General features: G+C 35.1%; 1 protein-coding gene across 10 annotated transcripts in view; it reads right to left on the bottom strand.

Moving 5' to 3' along the window:
* The window catches only part of DIAPH2 (diaphanous related formin 2), a 916,386-nt gene that overhangs the window by 513,806 nt on the left and 381,953 nt on the right, over positions 1–20,627 (bottom strand). For all 10 annotated transcript variants that reach the window (XM_032257749.1, XM_032257747.1, XM_032257748.1 and 7 more), the window contains 2 exons: positions 12,437–12,538; positions 9,975–10,069 (listed from right to left, as the gene is read on the bottom strand). In XM_032257749.1, coding sequence (XP_032113640.1) covers positions 9,975–10,069; positions 12,437–12,538 — 197 coding nt within the window. The remainder of the gene's footprint in view (positions 1–9,974; positions 10,070–12,436; positions 12,539–20,627) is intronic.

The following is a 20,627-nucleotide window of genomic DNA, read 5'->3' as shown; positions in this document are numbered from 1 at the left end:
AAGCCCCAGGAGAGTTATCACCCTGCTGATAATTCTTTCCATTAACATAGAAAACTGAGGGCTGACTATTCAATTGTAAGTTTAGAAGGAAAATATTTCAAAATACCAAATGTAACTGAACTGTTCCCACTGACTAGAAAAGATATATTTTGTGTGCCTCTCATGTAACCAGCAATGTGCTAGGGGACTTTTTCATGTGTTATTTAATTTGATCCTTTCAACAAACTTACTAGCTATTTAAAAGATAAAAGAAAATGGACTCAGAGAGGTTAGGTAACTTGCTCCCATTCATATGGCTGGTGAGTGACAGAGCTGGGATTCAGGTCCAGCTTTCTTGACTTCAGAGTAGAAGCTGTTACCAAGATATTATTTGATTTACCTAAATGACATGTTTAAAAAACAAAACAAAAATAAATATTTTTAAATGGTATAAAGTGAAATGCTCAGCACTATTAAACTATAAATGTAAATACTATGTGGTAAAGGAAAACAAAGCCAACTCACACTAATACGATTGCCTGTATCCACAGTTGAAAAATAATTATTACCTGTACTTTAAGCAATGCTTGACTAGGGATATTTGCAACGTAACAGGAATGCATTCTGTTAGAATCAGAGCTTAACATGAGTACTTTCCATTCCTGGGATATAGAGTTTTTAAACATAAGGTATCATTTTGTTTGGACCTATACTAATTAAATGTTCAAAACCTGTCATGAAGTTCATAATAAACATAGAAAATAAAAGCAAATGATTGGAAGTGTATTAAATTCTAAAACTTTACTACATATACTTCAGAAATAAAAGTAATTCTTAAGACAGTGGTTCTCAACGAAGGACAATTTTGCACCCCCAGAGAACATTTTTCAAAGTCTAGAGGCATTTTGGGTTGTCACAACTGATGGTGGGGCTGCTACTGGCATCCAGTGGGTAGAGGTGATGGATACTGCTAAACATTCTATAATGTACAGGACAGCACTCAAAAAGTTATACACACACACACACACACACACACACACACACACACACACACACGTATATATATATATATATATATATATAGAGAGAGAGAGAGAGAGAGAGAGACAGACAGAGAAAATGGACCCAAAACATCAATGGTGCAAAAGCTGAGGAAACCTGCTTTAAGCATATGCTTTCAGCACTTGCCAAATATTTTTAAATTTATTCATTGTGTAATATTTAAGACACGAAGACATATACATAAGACAATGAATCTACGTGTCTACCATTGAGTTTAAGAAATTAAGTTAAATTTCCTTTGTGTATTCCTTCCTGCCTCCCTAAAATATTTTAAAGATATTAGTTAAAATAACATTATGCTATACCTATTATTATGCTATGTTAAAGTGTGCCGTAGCATGTTAAATTTTATATTATGTTAGATTATACTATAACTATTACAAGTCTTTAAAAGATTTAATAACTAGGTACATTTCTACTTTACATAGGAGAATATCTAGAATTATAATAGAACCTTACAAAAAGAATGTAAACATTTATTCCTTATTTATAGAAGGAAAGGTTTTAATTACCTCTTTAGTAAATAAGAGAAAGTGGTTTTAAACAGACTGGGAAAAAATTTTTGCAGTTTACCCATCTGACAAAGGGCTGATATCCAGAATTTATAAAAGAACTAAAACAGATTTACAAGAAAAAAACTAACAAGCCCATTCAAAAGTGGGCAAAGGATATGAACAGACACTTTACAAAAGAAGACATACGTGAGGCCAACAAACATATGAAAAAATGCTCATCATCACTGGTCATCAGAGAAATGCAAATCAAAACTACATTGAGATACCGTCTCACGCCAGTTAGAATGGCGATCATTAAAAAATCTGGAGACAACAGATGCTGGAGAGGATGTGGAGAAATAGGAACATTTTACACTGTTGGTGGGAGTGTAAATTAGTTCAACCATTGTGGAAGACAGTGTGGCGATTCCTCAAGGATCTAGAAATAGAAATTCCATTTGACCCAGCAATCCCATTACTGGGTATATATCCAAAGGATTACAAATCGTTCTACTATAAGGACACGTGCACACGAATGTTCATTGCAGCACTGTTTACAATAGCAAAGACCTGGAACCAACCCAAATGCCCATCGACGATAGACTGGATAGGGAAAATGTGGCACATATACACCATGGAATATTACGCAGCCATCAAAAACGATGAGTTTGTGTCCTTTGTAGGGACATGGATGAACCTGGAAACCATCATTCTCAGCAAACTGACAGAAGAGCAGAAGATCAAACACTGCATGTTCTCACTCATAGGCGGTGTTGAACAATGAGAACACATGGTCACAGGGAGGGGAGCACTACACACTGGGGTCAGTTGGGGGGAAATAGGGGAGGGAGGGTGGGGGGTGGGGAGCTGGGGAGAGATAGCAAGGGGAGAGATGCCAGATGTAGGTGATGGGGAGGAAGGCAGCAAATCACACTGCCACGTGTGTACCTATGCAATAATCTTGCATGTTCTTCACATGTACCCCAAAACCTAAAATGCAATAAAATAAATAAATGTGAAAAAAAAGAGAAAGTGGTTTTATAGATATGATCAATTACAAACATATATAATTGGTTAAATATATGTCTAGCCAATAAGCTTTGAATTTAAACAAATTTGTATGCTACTAAAAATGCATAGGGAGCTAGGTGGGGGTGGAAATCATGATTATTCTCTCTCTCTGATAATTCCATCAAGGACATTACAGCCTTGACTCCCTGTCCTCTGAATCTCTTAGGGTAAAGGTTTAATGTTTTTTGTCTAGAAGTAACCTCAGAGGTGCTACCTAGAGTAAGGGTTATGGTATAATCTTGCTTTTCATTTCCCAGTGCAGGTTTTGGAAGTTTATATAAGGAAAAAGAGGCCACTTACCAAGTTGTACACTTGTTTTTGTTTGTTTATTTGTTTCTGAGATGGAGTCTTGCTCTATCTCTCAGGCTGGAGTGCAGTGGCGCGATTTTGGCTCACTGCAACCTCTGTCTCCTGGGTTCGAGCGAATATCCTGCTTCAGCCTCCCAAATAGCTGGGACTATAGGTGCATGTCATTACACCCGACTAATACTGTTTTTGTTTTTGTTTTTTCAGTAGAGTCGGGGTTTCATTATGCTCCTCAGGCTGGTTTCAAACTCCTGACCTCAAGTGACGTTCCCTTCTTGGCCTCCCGAAGTGCTGGGATTACAAATATGAACCAATGCACCTGGCCCCAAGTTTTACACTTATAAGGAAATTCTTGTTCTACCCTGATCATCATCGCAGTTCAGTAGACTCAATGGATCTATAGTGTGAAAGAACCAAAATATTAATGAAGTTCTACCATGGTTTAAAGTGTCCAAGGCAGCATAAAATATGATTTCTGAGGTGGCAGCTTGCTGAACTGTTAGTAAGATTTACGTTTTGCTACAAATGTAAATAGGCTCAATTTTTGTTTTGTTTTTTGGAAATGGAGTTTCTCCCTTGTCACCCAGGCTGGAGTGTAATGGCGTGATCTCGGCTCACTGCAACCTCCACCTCCCGGGTTCAAGTGATTCTCCTGCCTCAGCCTCCCAAGGAGCTGGGATTACAGGGGTGCACCACCATGCCTGTGTAAGTTTTGTATTATTAGTAGAGACAAGGCTTCACCGTGTTGGCCAGGCTGGTCTCGAACACCTGACCTTAGGTGATCCACCTGCCTCAGCCTCCCAAAATGTGGGGGTTACTGGCATCAGCCACTGAGCCCGGCCATAGGCTCAATTTTTCATATTTTAAAAACATTTTCCATAATCCAATTAGTACAAGAAAAAATTGTTTAAAGCTACCTTTTCTTTCTCTGTAAACAACAATACAACCAGTGATGATGACACATGAAATACTGGCAATAATCAATAATTGACATAGAATAAGAATAAGCAGCCATAACATTTTCTTGGAATATGTGTAATTTTAACAATAGACTGAAAGTAGCAAACAAAGGTCAAAGGAAACTTCAGTCGAAGAAAAAAACAAAAAAACAATTTTTTAAAATCACTCAACTATTTAAAAGCAAAAGATGTGAAAGAAGAGCAGCTCATGGATAAAAGTATTTTCAGACTGCAAAAGCATGCCATAAACTTATTCCACCATGATGAGAAATAAAGAAATGTTTTATGATTGTTACTCTTATTTCTGCTGTTTCATTTTCCCTAAAGAATTGTGAAAATGAACATGGTAAATACAAGTTGTTACTTAAAAGAAAAATGTTTTCAAATTCTACAATACTAATGCCATTATTGGCTTAATTGATATACTTGTAATATTCTAAAGTCATCAACCCTTGTAAAGTGCATGCACACATGCAGACTCACAAGCCTGCATAAAATACAGATGGTCGATAGCCACGTAAATAGATCAGTGATTACAAAGATGGATTGAGGAGACAAAAACGAGCTCTACTATTACACATGCATGAACTTCCTGACTATAAGAATAATTATACTCCAGAACTGGTTAATTGAGGGAAGTTGAAGAATCTTTTTTCCCTGCAGAATCAATAGACACCCATCTATCTTCGATGACTTAGGTGTAGCATTGCCTGGAATCAGGGGAATGGACTGGATGATCTTTGCGTCATTCTGCTCATCCTGTCGGTATCCAATGATAAGTTATATAAATCGTATAATCTGTTTTGAGATGAAAATCACATTTGAGAAAACATAATCATGTGGCAAACTATAAACACCACACACAGTGCTGGTTACTCAAATGGGCTTCAGAAAAGTAATAGAGCCAGTATATGTAGTAATTATTGGTGGCAGGGGTCTGGGAGGGTAGACGCAAGTGAGAATATTCCCATGTATGCATTGTAGAGAAACATCTATGGAGGTATTTCTGTAGTTTCCAGGTATGGAAGCAACCAGGACCTGTATTTCACCTTAGGTATTATTAAAGAAAATTAAGGTGTTTTATCAAAGAAAGAATTTACCTAGAAAGGAAGGAAGGAAGAAAAGAAGGGAGGGAGGAAAGGAAGAAGAAGGGAGGGAAGAAGGGAATGAAGGACGAAGGGAATGAAAGGACATAAGAGGAAGTAGCAGGAAGAGACGAAGGAAGTGGGGAGGGAGAGAAGGAAAAAAGGAAGGACGGAAAGTAAAAAAAAAAAACCAAAGCAAGCGGAAGAAGAGCAATAGATAGGACTCCAAATAGTTGCATGCCCAGTAGAAATGTAGATGTTCCTTAAAAATAAGGGAGACAGAGACCAAAAGAACATGAATAAACAGAACATTTGCTTAAGGAATATAGGTGGCTGGTATGTAGTGCAGGTTGTTTCAAGAAAAAACTATAGAAAAATAACTATTTAAACTAAATAAGTCATTATAATCTGACATATTGAAGGAAATGTCTCTTCTCTCAATCTCATTCTCATTCATCACTCCTTAAAAGGCTCTTGTGTTGGCTTTTGTGATACACCATAGCATCCAGGCCCTCTCTTTGATATGCTGACTCTTTTGCTCTAATTTTTCTAATACTTCCCATCCCCGTGACTTTTATGGTCACCAGATATGCAGTCCTTAACCTTCCATTTGTTTCTTTTTTCATGAGGAGTCTCAAGAACGTCATTGGTCCTCAGATCCCAACAATCACTTCTTTGCAAATGACTCCACAAATCCTTATTTTCAGTCTCGGCCTCTATTCTCACCTCCAATACATTTCCTAAGGTAATGTTATTTGTAAATTTTTTCTCCTTTGCCCTGAAAAGTATTTTCTCCCCTACCTGATTTGCCTCTTTGTGTCAGGGCTACAATCATTATCTCTATCACCGGGATTTTTCAATTAATCTTTTTTTTTTTTTTTTTTTTTTTTTTTTGAGACGGAGTTTCGCTCTTGTTACCCAGGCTGGAGTGCAATGGCGCGATCTCGGCTCACCACAACCTCCGCCTCCTGGGTTCAGGCAATTCTCCTGCCTCAGCCTCCCGAGTAGCTGGGATTACAGGCACGCGCCACCATGCCCAGCTAATTTTTTTGTATTTTTAGTAGAGACGGGGTTTCACCATGTTGACCAGGATGGTCTCGATCTCTTGACCACGTGATCCACCCGCCTCGGCCTCCCACAGTGCTGGGATTACAGGCTTGAGCCACCGCGCCCGGCCTTTCAATTAATCATTTTTAAAAAATTTTCTTATTTACCCAAATTCCCTTTTCTCCTACTTCTGAAATATGCAAGGTTTTATTACACCTTACCCTTGAAACTGCAATGATCTCCCTCTGTCAAGTCTCTTTACAACAAGCCATCTGATATACTGCAGCTAGGAGTACCTTTCCTGAGCACACAATTTGACCATGACCAAACTCAATAGCTCAGCTTTCACGTTGTCTACCAGGGATAAAAGCATCTGGTATATACAGGGGTTAGGAATGAGTCAGAGTAAGTAAAATGCAACAGGGAGTGGCGAGGCATGTGGCAAACTGGAGAGTGCGTGACATTAAAATTTCACTGATTAGGTCCTAGGAAGGCCAAATAAAACCTAAGTGAGAGAGAGAAAGTGAGAGGTAGAGAACGTGAGCGCCTGTAAGTCACCAGTTTGCTATCTCTGTGCCTCCACAATATGACCACCACCAAGCTACTAATCTTTTATATGCTCTTTCTCATTGCTGCCCTATGACTTCTTATCTACACCAGAAAAATAAAGACATTATCCTTTATATACCTCGAGGCTTTGGCCATCATTCTCTTATCCTAGGCCTCTCTAACTGAATCTTACTAGCGTTTCAAAGGCTAGAACACTTCTTCCAGGAAGACCACCCTAACCACAGCCCACACTAACCTATAGTTCACCTTCTGTGAACCTCTATACCAGGATAAAACAAAATAAATAGGGTTACGTAATACACCAATTATATTTACGTAGTTATCAACATATTTACCAAAACAGTGATATGATAGATGTGCTAGATTAAAGCATTAAAAATAAGATCTAGTCACAGCTCTAAGTACTGTAATTTTGAAGTATTAATGACTGTAACAGTATTTCAAGATATCTGCCACGACTATAATGTGATATGAAAATATTTATTATTTCTATTAGTGAAAAAGTTAGAGGTACTATTAATACTACTTTGGTCCGTTGCCTACACTCTTAATTAAATAATATGCTAAATATTAATTAGAAGCTAATAAAAACAAAGATGTAATACTTTTCACATACAAGTTCAGGACCACTTGAATTCTCTCCATGGTTCCCAAAAGAGGGCTTTGAATTCCAGGTTACCAACCCATGCTTTATCATGTCTTTAATAATTATTCTGCAGTAACAGCATACTATCTTTAATGTTGATCATTTTTTTTCACATATTCCTTAAGAAAGTAAGTATAAACTCCCTACCTAAATGACATTTCCTCAGCATTTAAGAATCATTTCCATTCACTAATAATCTCAAATAGAGCATACTTTTATTTTTCTTTTCACAGATGCGTCACTTTTTTCAAATGCCAGTTTCATTACTATGTCAGTCCTCTATATGTAAGTGTGTCTACACATATTTCTGTTTTACCACTGTTATCCTAAAAAGCACTGACTGACTGGTCTTAGATTTTTCTCTCAATATAGCAAATTAAATTATACTGAAACAAATTTTGAAGGCTAGAATAATAATTCTAAAAGTCACCAAAATTTAGTACACATTATTTGACAGTAACTCATAATTACATATATTAAAGACTCTTTAACAACCTCAGGATATGGTGTACTTTTAAATGTTTCTATGTGCTACTGCAAATATTTCAGTACATTTCAACTTTTCCCACATAGCGAACTCATTTTCTAGCTTAAATTTAGATATTTTGAAATAAAAGGAAAATTGATATTTATTAATAACCTTCAACTTGGAGCTTGATCTTGCTGATTAAATAAAAGAATAAAAGGTGTTTTTTGTTTTTTTTTTTTAAGTAAGGCATTTATCCTACCACATAACTAAAATCTATTAGTTGTCTGCCCAGCAAGAGCATATTGACCCATACTAGAAGAGATAATACTACTACTGTTAATTCAAGTCTCTGGGAAGTGATGTATGCTTAACTGTTTTTTTGTTTGTTTTTGTTGTTATGAGGAGACAGCCATGCTACATGAGCAAAAACTATAATTATGCATGGATGGAGTTTAGCACTGTAATCAAATAGAACTTACAACAAAGTTAATCTGATGATACACATTTAATGCCATGCATTATTGATGTGCTACATGGTAATTAGACTTAAATGGTAAACAGCTCATATGAACGGCAAATTGATGTTACTTTTCCATCACTGAAACAAATGTTCTGGAATTGAGTGGGGGAGAAAAAGGTGCTGATGATTATAGTCTTTTCTCCTGACAGACGGAAGCCATCTCTTGTGGGGACTAGAAAACCATGTAATTATTTCAACTCAGGAACATCCATCTTCCTTTCCAGAAGATACTCAGACATGTGATTTGTCTAGATGAAAGCAATACTAACCTTAGTAACTCAGGTGAGTTACTCACCACTTAGGCCCTATACCTGTTTCCCAAGTAGCACAAATTCCAATTATGTACATTATACTACATGTTAAACTCTTTTCTTCCCACAAGCCAAACTAAGAAAATGGGTTTTGATCGAACAGGGTAAGGATTGAGAAGAAACTTTAAGAGTATCTGACACCGAGAAGGAAAGCAAGTTGGCTTTAAAAAGTCCTCAGCAAACAGATGGCACGAAATTGGTGGGTAAAGCAGGAAAGGGGTAAAATGTACAGATATGTGAAAAAGGAAAAGAGATAAAGCCTTAGAAAAGGTAATGGAGATCTAAAAACTAGGAAGAGATGACATAGGTCATCTCATTAAACCTCAGTCCTATTTAAAAAAATTCTGCCTAGATTTAAAACATATATATGAGATAAACTTTAATGTAAGCCTACAATCCAAAATAGAGGAGCTTCCACAGAGACATCATTTGCTCAAATTATATACACAGGTTCTCAGAGATTTAGAGTTTGCAGGGAACGTGGCAAAATTTTTAAAGCTATAGCATAAACTATTTGAAGATTTGATGTTTTCTAAAAAATCAAAACCAACTGCATGGCTCAAAAACAAAAGACAACAACAAAAAAAGAAAAACAAAAAACTACAATGATTATACCCTTCCACAAAAATCTTTACAGTTATTCCTTTCAGAAATTAAACCAGATAGGGTCAGACATACCAATAATTCAAATGTGTTAGATCTGTATAGCCCTTTATCATATAAAGCACTTTATTTGGTTAAATCCTCACAATGACCCTGTAATTTCAAATGAGGAAATAGAGGTTTAGAAAGATCCATTTGTTCATGTAAGGCACAATAATATGACAGCTTTAGAGTTAAGATAGACATTGTTTTGAATCCCAGCTCTGCTACTTTGCCACTTAAAAGCATTGTGAAATTGGGCAATCTGTCTAAACCTCAGTTTCCTTATTTGTAAAATGAGAGTAATAGTGCCTATCTCATAGGATTATTGTAGGATTCAATGAAATAAAAACTACAGAAAGTGCTGGACATAATCAGCAATACATGTTAGATACTCAAACAGAGTTGGGTAAAAGTTAGATGCTCAACTTAACAATGGGTATGTTAAACACTCACTTATTTTCAGCAAGCAATTTAACCTCTTGACCCCTCAGCTTTTTCACCCATAAAATGGTAATAACAATATCTATTTAATGGAGCCATTGTGATGATGAAATATGTATAATTGTATGTACAATGAATAATGGAGAATGATATATAGCTAATAAATAAGTGGCAGGAACAGAATCAGAAGCTAGATCTTCTATACTTAGTCCTCTTACTATCAACACAGTTAGATATTCCTGATTTTATCAAATTACTCAACATCTTTTAAAAAATCTAAATATAGAAGAGAATTTTCTTACAACTCCATTGAGAATAGTCTAAAGACATCCATGGAAAGAAATCAAAAGGAAAATAAGTACAAGTTACCTGAATTAAAGCCTCACTCAGCATGTCTTCATTAACCTCCAGAATCACATTTCTTATCTCTTCATATGGCATGCGATATGATCCCAGAAAGATGGCTAAAATAAAATTTGATTTTATTAAAAGTAGAATAGCATCAACATGTTAAAGTCCTAATAAATGCCTGATTTTCGTTTCATAGACTCAAAATATGCAATTTGTCACTAATACTAATTTACAGAATTGTGAACAAACAAAAAGGCGTTCCATTTGATGGACTACTCACTCTATCTATCTAGACAAAATGGCCTATTTTTTCAAGCTCTAATATTTACAGTTAGTGCATATTTACACACAAAACAAAATTCCTACTAATAGCACTCATGACTATATGCTTAGGCTTTTCAGATTAGGATGATACATAAAATAATCCATAAAAACTTAGAGATTTTATTTGAGGTTGACCTTTTTATTCAATGAAGAATTTAGTGTGGAGATTGTCAGATGCATCCAACACGGTATTTCTCAGGAAAGACAAAATAACCAAATAAAAAATCATATCAGGCCGGGTGCAGTGGATCAAGCCTGTAATCCCAGCACTTTGGGAGGCCGAGGCGGGTGGATCACAAGGTCAAGAGATCGAGACCATCCTGGTCAACATGGTGAAACCCCGTCTCTACTAAAAATACAAAAAATTAGCTGGGCATGGTGGCGTGTGCCTGTAATCCCAGCTACTCAGGAGGCTGAGGCAGGAGAATTGCCTGAACCCAGGAGGCGGAGGTTGCGGTGAGCTGAGATCGCGCCATTGCACTCCAGCCTGGGTAACAAGAGCAAAACTCCGTCTCAAAAAAAAAAAAAAAAATCATATGAATCTACTCTGCAATTCTCCCACATAAGAAAACAATTAAAGTGCCTGAATCAACAGTGTGCCCTGCGTTCCCGCTTATATTCCTGCGGTACACTGTTACTTACTTTATATACTGACTCACAATTTCCCCTGCCAACATTTTCTTAAACGGAAATCTATCATATCACAGTAGAATAATTCAGCAAATTAAACCTAGACTAGCTAACAATTACTCACAAGGTAATTAAAACAACATGTTCCATTACACATTATTTTTTTAAAGAACATAGATGTGCTCTTATCACCAGAACTTGAACATTTCTTAGAACATTTTTTTCATGAAAAGGTCTCTATGCCTTCAGCTGTACCAAAAGGAAACAGAATCCTCACTCTATAGGCAAATGATTTACATTACATATAAGACCAAATCAGATCCCCACAATCTAAAACAACAATGTTGACAGATATCAACCAGCAATTAAGATCATACTAGGTTTTAAAGTACTGAACGTCAACTTTGAAAATGTACTATCAAGTAAGCAATGCACACATTCACAACAGCTATTAGTAAACTGCTTTTCTGATAGCAACATTTCTACTGACATGAAAATGATGTGTTGTTTATTTTAATGATTCCCTACACCACATTCCTTAACAAAATAAACTCCCATGGTATTACTTTGTGCAATTAGAAATGCTTGACATGTTGAAATTTCTGATGCACAGTGTTTCACTATCAGCGAAATCTAAACGCAGTCTACTGTATTGACAGAACAAAAATTCTGAATTCAAGACAGAGGGAAGAGTGTGTTGAAACTTAAAGGCCTACATAAATGAAGATGAGTTTAACTGTCCATTCGCTTTAGCAAAAGTATATTTAATGGCTGATTGGTTTGTTAAAGGCTTCAAGGTTCACTAACCAGTTTTTAAATGCAGTTAAGGTTAACAATTTAACTAGTTCACATGACAATTACTTCAAACATAAAGGAATAGCAGTAAAAGGATTTGCCCAGTGTAACAAGTGAATACTCTAAAACTATCAATCCCAGGTCTAGGCAGAAGGAAAAAAATGTCACTTTTTGTCATTTCTGCCTTATGTGTCACTATGTCCTCTAACAATGTTTTACTATCAGTACTTTCCAAATCTTTACTATTCACAAGTTTCATGTGGGCTCACCGAGGCTGAATTACAATTTTCTCCATACTGGCTAAGTGAAAAAAAGGCATCCAAATCATGTTTACAACAAATTTTGTTTCTAGAAGATGCTGAATATGCCTGTTTAAAAAGGTTACAACGAGGCGGGTGGATCACGAGGTCAAGAGATCGAGAACATCCTGGTCAACATGGTGAAACCCCGTCTCTATTAAAATATAAAAAAAAATTAGCTGGGCATGGTGGTGCATGCCTGTAATCCCAGCTACTCAGGAGGCTGAGGCAGGAGAATTGCCTGAACCCAGGAGGCGGAGGTTGCGGTGAGCCGAGATCGTGCCATTGCACTCCAGCCTGGGTAACGTGAGTGAAACTCCGTCTCAAAAAAAAAAAAAAAAAAAAAGGTTACAACTTTGATTAAATACATTAAACAGCCCCCACCCCTCTCACCACTACCTATAACAACCCTACTAAGAAAATATTACATACACAGATTCTGAGCTGTTTTGGGATCCAAAATTCTCAGTTCTTTCACTTTCTTCTTTGTAGGCGCAGTCTTCTTCTCTTCTAATGTTTCTACATTCTTTTGAACTGAAAGAAAAAAATGTTGATTCATAAACAATAATGGTACTAATCCAAGTACATGGAATAACATTAGTAAGGCATATTAACTACATTAATAAAGCTCATTCTGAAATCAATAAAAGTGTTCATTTCATTAGTTCAAGGAAGAGGATAAACATAAAAATACAGACCTGTTTAGAGTTTTCACTACAAATTAAATATCAGCACTTAAGCAGAAAAGATAAGCCAAATAGAACCAAAAATCAATTGCTCCTTCTTACCTAATGTGTAACATTAATTACTCCTTTACCAGGTACCTACAGCAGTACTGGAATTAAATATATAGTACAGTTTCACTAATTTGAACTAATTGAGGGAAAAGGAAGACATGCATTTCTCTTAAAGTATGCTAAAATTTAAGCATTTCTTTAATTCAGTGAAATTGCTTTAAAGCACCTAAGGTAAGTTTAACTACTAAACAGGTTGCCATATAAAAATTCCTGTTGAGATGGTTTTGAAGAATAGGTATGAAGCATTTGCAAGTTATACAACAGTAGCACCATTTGCATACATGTGATTAAAGAGACTCAGTGATGTGGTCTTTTGAGTAAGTCAGCTTTGTCTCCCTCACTATTTGAAAAATACTATTTGCTTTCTTACAACAGATTTACTTTGCTTTCTTCAGAAGGTAATCATATAATTCAAAATAGTTTAAAGGACTGAAGGTGTAAGGAGTAACTGTGCCAAGGAGTGGCTTTAGCCTTCCATAACCTCCATCAGCCAACTGCCCAAGCCAGCCAGCCCAAAAAGCAATGTGGCTATCTGCTATGAAAATAAAGCATTAACATAAATCCCCAAAGCCCTCCTGTACAGAAATTTTATAGCTACCATTGTACTCAAGTGTTGGCAGTTTACTTTTTCCAATATAAAAACAGGGTTGTAAGTAATGGGACCATCTAAAACTATGAGAAAAAAAAGCCAAAACTTTTTCAGTAAAGTAGAGTGTTAGGTCCTTGTCCCCAAATTCATGCTGCTAAACTGCATCACTGGTTCATATATGACCATAATCATGCTGCTGCTTTATCAATGTTAAAAGATAACTTCATTTTGAGGCAATAATGATATCATTTTAATTCATCTAACCTTTTTTAAAAAGACCACAAATGCATTATTGATTTTCTTTTCTTTTTGAAAGAAAAAGCAACATAAAGCCACCGTACATTTTTACTAAAGCAATATGTTCATAGATGTTACCATCTTGAAAACTTTTGCAACATCCTATAGAATTCATCAAAATATTGCAAGTCCGTTAAGACTTCCTTTGTTTTAACGGTACAAAATATAGAAAAGTTAAGTGAGCATACTACAGAAATACCAGATACTAATAAAATAAATTACCTGAATAACTAAAGTCCTACCAGTGCTAAATTTTATCATACTGGCCAATCTAAAGTTATACGCAGTCTAAAGAGACTGGATAATAATCACACTTAAAAATTATGATCTTATGAGACATGGCAAGCAGTTTGCCATGTGAATTCAACACAATAGTCATTGCTACTGCTGGAAGAAAAGTGACTTTTAATGTATTTCTTTTAAATTATATTAAAAGAACATAGTTTATATTTACATTTATCTGTATATATTTCTAAACGTATGTTTTAAAATATATTTAAAAACACATCTCAAATATTCTTCAAAGGCTCTTTCTAAGAGCATAGAGTCTTTCATATGCAATAATCAACATTTTAATTTACTCTATCAAGCTAGTTCCAGCTTAAGAAAACTGTACATAAGGAAATGACAGTCCAATAGTTATTTCCTTTGTCTGTAAAATGTGAAGTATCTGAATCATATTGAAATTACTTCTAGAATCATTGACTAATTTGAATCCAGTCAAGGGAATAGTCAAGAAAATTTTCCTAATCTCCCAATATGCCTTAGAATTCACTATAAGAGACTAATTAGCCAAGGACATATATGAAAAAAATGCTGTCATGAAGGACCTACAAAGATGGTTCTGCAAACTAACAGGATCCTGACTAACTCAGGAATAGATAATGCTCATTTCATGACTTTATATTTTTGTATTTTTTAAAATTAAAATATGGTCTAGCCTCTCCCCTTTTCAAGTGAACGAATTGTTTAAAATTAAGATTAGATGCCCTAAATACCTATACTTCGCAGTTTTCTTTCTTGAATCCTAATGTATTTTCCTTGTGTTATACAACTTGGCTTAAATCCTGGGCTCAAAAAGTGATAAGTATTCCATGAGAGGGCACTGCTTTTTTGAGAATCACTAGAGAAAAACAAGTTTAAAACAGTTCTCTAACTAGACAGCCTTTCAAAACTAATCATATTTTTGCCATGATAAATAATTACAGACCAGTGGCTATTATTGCCTTTGGCCTTCTTGTTTTCTAAAAGCATTCCTTAGGGATCACAATCACAGGCTTAGATAAATAGAGAGTTCAAAGAACAGCAATGTGACATCAAACATCCCTACAGTGTTGAACACTTAGGTTAAAAATTGCTTGCTTTTATAGTGACCTCAAAATGTCACTTGTCCTAGGATATTTTTATTCTGTATGTTTCTAATGGTTACAAAACTTTAAATAAATAACAATTCTATAATTATTGAAATTACTTGGATGAAACTAAAAAGTTTTTTTTTTTAAGTTTCGATATAAAAACTTCAAGAATTGATTTTATCATCAACTGCCCTGAGGTCCTTAGGTTCATAAGGAGGACTAGAGTCAAACATGACCTTCCCTTACAAATGAAAAAACATGGTTTTGAAAAAACTAGGTTTGAATCCAATAGATTGAATTAATTTGAGTGTGTAAATTGGCACTGCTAACTGACAAAATAATAATGAAACATTATAAAATACTGTCTGCAGGAAGATAATCATAATAATAAAGACATTTGTATTATTATTAAAGACATGTTAATATCAAGATACTCATCATTTAAGATAAAATGCCTACTGAGTATTCTTATATTTCCTTTAATACATGGGTTTTTACAAGCAATTGTACTATAAATGTATTCCTTTATGACTGAGAAATGCTCATCAGCATAAATAAAGTAAACATGGTTATATTCTTCCCCCAAACTAATATAGGCAATGTTCAGGAATTTCCTATTAATTTCTGCTATCCCAGTGGATACACAGAACATGTGACAAGATGTTCTAATTTGTAGCAAGTATTAAGATATTTTAAATAGGTAACATTGGATGATTTACATAGTGACAACTAACCATGAATCATGATAAAATTTGCAAAACTATTTTAAAATTTCAGTGAGAAAGACTGATTTCTATACTCAGAATCACATTCATTCATCTACCAAATATTTCTTGAACACCTACAATGAATTAGCCTAGCATGAGCATACAATGGTACGCAACACATAAATATCTACTCATACCTCATGGTCATATGTAAACCACTAATTATGGAAGTATTCCCACAAGGTATCTAACATTTATACTTTTCTTTATGCATAAAAATATAGCTTGGATGAATACATGCACATCACTGAGTGAATTCTCATTATGTTACTGCAAGCATAGTTCCATATTAGGGAACATCATATCTTTGAATCAGCATTACATTATGTGCTGCATCATAAGAAATATGAGGAAAATTAAAAGCATGTCCCTTCTTATAAGGTATGCTATATACAGGCCGGGGGTGGTGGCTCACTTCTGTAATCCCAGCACTTTGGGAGGCCAAGGTGAGTGGATAGCATGAGGTCAGGAGTTCGAGACCAGCCTGGCCAACATGGCGAAACCCCGTCTCCACTAAAAATACAAAAATTAGTCAGGTGTGGTGGCACGTGTCTGTAATTCCAGCTATTCAGGAGGCTGAAGCAGGAGAATCACTTGAACTCAGGAGGCAGAGGTTGCAGTGAGCCGAGATCACACCACTGCATTCCAGCCTGGGCAACAAGAGTGAAATTCTATCTCGGGGGGGAACAAAAAGAACAGTACATACAAAGCCAGGGTAAATAAAGCTAATAATTGTAGTGCCAACAGACACACTGAAAATTTATGTAACTTCATGGATACATATTTGTATATTTAACAAGTAAAGGCCCAACTGTACTTTTACATATAACACAGAAATATAAGAATTGTGATCCATATATACTTAAATACATATTTTATTCATGTGGATACAATTCCAGAGGTGATTCCAGCTACATGGAAATAATTTTTTAACATACTGGTTGAAATGGTATTTTAATTTCAATTAATGACTTGATAATATTAAAATGAGTACAAGAATGGCAATGAAAGATATGGAAAATCGACTGGCTTTTGTGTGTCATAGGTTTACGTATTTTTTTGTTATTTTCTACTCTATTCTAAATCATCTTTATCTATGCATTTCTGAAAATATCATTTGAACCTGATGGAAAAGGGCAAGGAAGATTAGATCAACAGAGAAATACATACGCAACACACAACAGATGACAGTATTACAAAAACAACAATAACAGCAGTAGCAGTAGTTTTACTACTGGTAACCACCAATACAATCTTCACGAGCACCTCCAAAAGCAATTTTTATTAAATATTTGCTCTGTATCTGGTATTAATTTTTATACCATTTTATATGATAGGTATTAACCACTGCCATTTTACAAATGAGGAAATTAAGTACAAATTTAATCATTTGCCCAAGGTCAATATAGCTAGTAATGAAAACATGCTCAACTTCAGCAGTGACCAGGGAAATGCAAATGAAAATAACCAAAGAAATGCTATTAATAGTCATCAAATTGAAAATTTGATTATGACAACAGTTGACAGTGAATATTCAACAATGACTTAAAATATTCATGTATCTAATATATTTGAAGATATGTATGCTTGTCATAAATATATCCCAACATTTCCACTTGTAGGTCAAACGGTCAAGGAGACACAAATGTTCACTGCAACAGTGTTTATAACAGTAGAACAATTATAAACAGTCCATGTGCCCAGGGGTTATGAAATGGATAAATTGTGGCATATTAATAAAATATAATATCACACAGGATTTACAGTGACTGTACTACAGCTATATATTTCAACAAGGATTAATGCCAAATACAATGCTGAGTAGAAAAATTAAAGTCATGGAAATGGTACATATAGTATAATATTCATCTAAGTTAAAAATAAAACAGAGACTAATCTTGTGTATTATTTATGGATGAGTATACATGTAGCAAAATTATAAAAACATAGACTACATATTCACCAATTAATGACAGTGGTTACCTAAGATGAGGAATCTGATGCTGGAATAGGTAGAACCTTGGAAACTTCCATTTAAACTCTCATGTTTTATTTCCGTAAAAGCAAAGATCTAGAGTAAATATGACTAAATGTTAACACCTGTTCATTCTGGGTGGCTGGTAGATGGGCGTTTGCTACATTAGCCTTTGTAATTTCCCATTTTTTGACATAAAAATAAAAATCATATGACTAAATTAAATAAATATTCCCATCTATTTGTATAGTTTACAAACTCTTAACCTTGGAAATCCCAAGTGCCAAATGTACACAGGAATTACAAACAATATGGACAAGAATAATTAAAAATGCTGGTAAAGATTAATCAGTTTGTAAGGAACCACAATTTTGAGTTCAATTGCTGTTGAGTCTATTTTGTGAGGAATAACATGTGTTAAACCTGGAGAAGGAAAGCGGACGCAATATGCAGTAAGACTCCATTTCTGTCTCCTCGTACATGCTACATATTACAGCTGTGAAGCTTCCCCTCTCCATGTTGCCTACAGCTGCACACTAACCAAGGCATCCCACAGAAAGGTAGATTTCATTCTGACACCTGTGTAGTACCTGAAGCAATAGGAATGGCATTACCAAGAGTGTTTCTGAAGTTCAGAGCACATTAAACAAGACTAATGATTCTAATGGTGGGGATAACACACACATACTTTGTAGTGATTTCCTAATTAAGGAACAAATCTTACTGGTTGTAGTTTATACAAGAACTCCCCAAATCAGGAAGCACATGTTACTGCAAATTAACATCTGCATAACTAATATACTTGCACACCTGTTCATTAAGCCAATTACTAAACACTGCTAAATGTCACCAACACACTATGTTTAACAGCATGCATAGCTAATGCTGTGTATTTTCAAACGGGCCTCAATAGCTCAGCAGGTAATGTATATTTTAGGAAGGACAAATAAAGTTGTCTTAGAGGTTTTAGGGAAGAACTTCCCTTGTTTAAAGTGGTAACTTAAATACCAAAACTGAAGTATGGTTTTTACCTCAAAGTAGTATAGTTATGTCTTGTTTAATGATGAGGATACATTCTGAGAAGTTCCTCCTTTGATGATTTTGTCATTATGCAAGCATCATAGAGTTCATTTATACAAACCTAAATAGTATAGTTAACCTCACAGGCTTGTAGCCTATTGCTCCTAGGCTACAAACCTGTACAGCATGTTACTGTACTGAATACTATAGGCGATTGTCACAATAGTATTTGTATATATAAGCATATTTAAATATAGAAAAGGTATAGTAAAATTACAATATAAAAGACAATGGTTTACCTGTACAGGGTACTTAGCATGAAGGTAGCTTACAGAACCGGACATTGGTCTGGGTGAGTCAGTAAGTGGTGAATGAATGTGAAGGCCTAAGACATTACTGTACACCACTGTAGACACGGGCTGCACACATAAGCCACACCAAATTCATAAAAATTTTATTTCTTCAATAATAACTTAAACCTAGCTTATAGTAATTATAAACTTTTTGATTTTTTTTTAACTTTTCACTCTTTTGTAATCACACTTTAAATACAAACACATTGCATAGCTGTGCAAAAATTTTCTCTTTATCCTTATTCTGTAAGAGTTTTCCTGTTTAAACTTTTTTTTTTTAATTTTTTTTACTTTTTAAACCTTTCTGTTAAAAACTAAGACACAAACACACACATTAGCCTAGGTCTGCGCAAGGTCAAGATCTCAATACCACTGTCTTCCACCTCCACATCTTGTCCCACTGGAAGGTCTTCAGGGGCAATAACACACAAGGATCTGTCACCTCCTATGATAACAATGTCTTCTTCTGGAATACCTTGTGAAAGACCTGCCTGAGGCTGTTTTACAGTTAACTTTTTTTTTTTTTAAACAAGTAAGAATACACTCTAAAATAACAACGAAAAATATAGTAAATACATAAACCAGTAAGATGGTTGTTTATTATTATCAATTATGATATACGGTATGTAATTTTATGTGCTACACGTATATATTACTGGTAGCACAGTATGTTTGCACCAACATCAGCACAAACACATGAGTAATACATTGCACTACAATGTTATGATGGCTACAATGTCACTAGGCAATTGGGATTTTTCAGCTCCATTATAATCTTATGGAATCATCATCATATATGCAGTCCATTGTTGACCAAAACATCGTTTTGTGGTACATGACTATATTTGACAAATGAGGTTGTCAAGGTGCTTTCCTGTTAGCCTTTAACCTATATGAATTACCTTATTCAAGCTCAAGTCAATCCCTTTACCCACAAGTTGTCTCTGGTTTATTAAGTATGAACTGACATTTTTCTGGCTATCCCATTATTCAGAGAACTTCTTGTTATGTTAAATGTCAGAATTCATGCCACGAATCAATGAGTCCTGCAATCAACTCCAAGAGCTAAGTGCATCAAACAAAGTACTAAGAAAGGCGTATCTGTAGGAATTACGATGCTACAAAAACCAGTATCACTAGGCCAATAGGACAATTCTTACTGAGAATACAGTTTGGGTATTCTCACACCCGGGCTTTTCTGATTTAATATGAACCATCTCAGCTTGATGCAAATCCTTCACACAATTTAGTTTAATGCAAAATGCAGTTAACCTTGCTGAGCAAGACTAAACATAGTAACACCCTGAAATATCTGTAGCCATAATCGCAAGTTGACAATGTAGGACTTTTCAGACTAGGAGACTCACAGTTTCCTCCTACATATTTATTACTCAATAATTTGAGATAAAAAATTTCAGTGGATATGCTGAACATAACCCGTACTTTAATATTCCTCATTAAGTTCTTCCT

Source organism: Sapajus apella, unplaced genomic scaffold (genome assembly GCF_009761245.1).
Source record: "Sapajus apella isolate SASKATOON/1434 unplaced genomic scaffold, GSC_monkey_1.0 scaffold98, whole genome shotgun sequence".
In the NCBI taxonomy this organism is placed as follows: domain Eukaryota; kingdom Metazoa; phylum Chordata; class Mammalia; order Primates; family Cebidae; genus Sapajus; species Sapajus apella.
The sequence above is the reverse complement of the archived record's forward strand: the minus strand, read 5'-3'. Positions and strand labels throughout refer to the sequence as shown.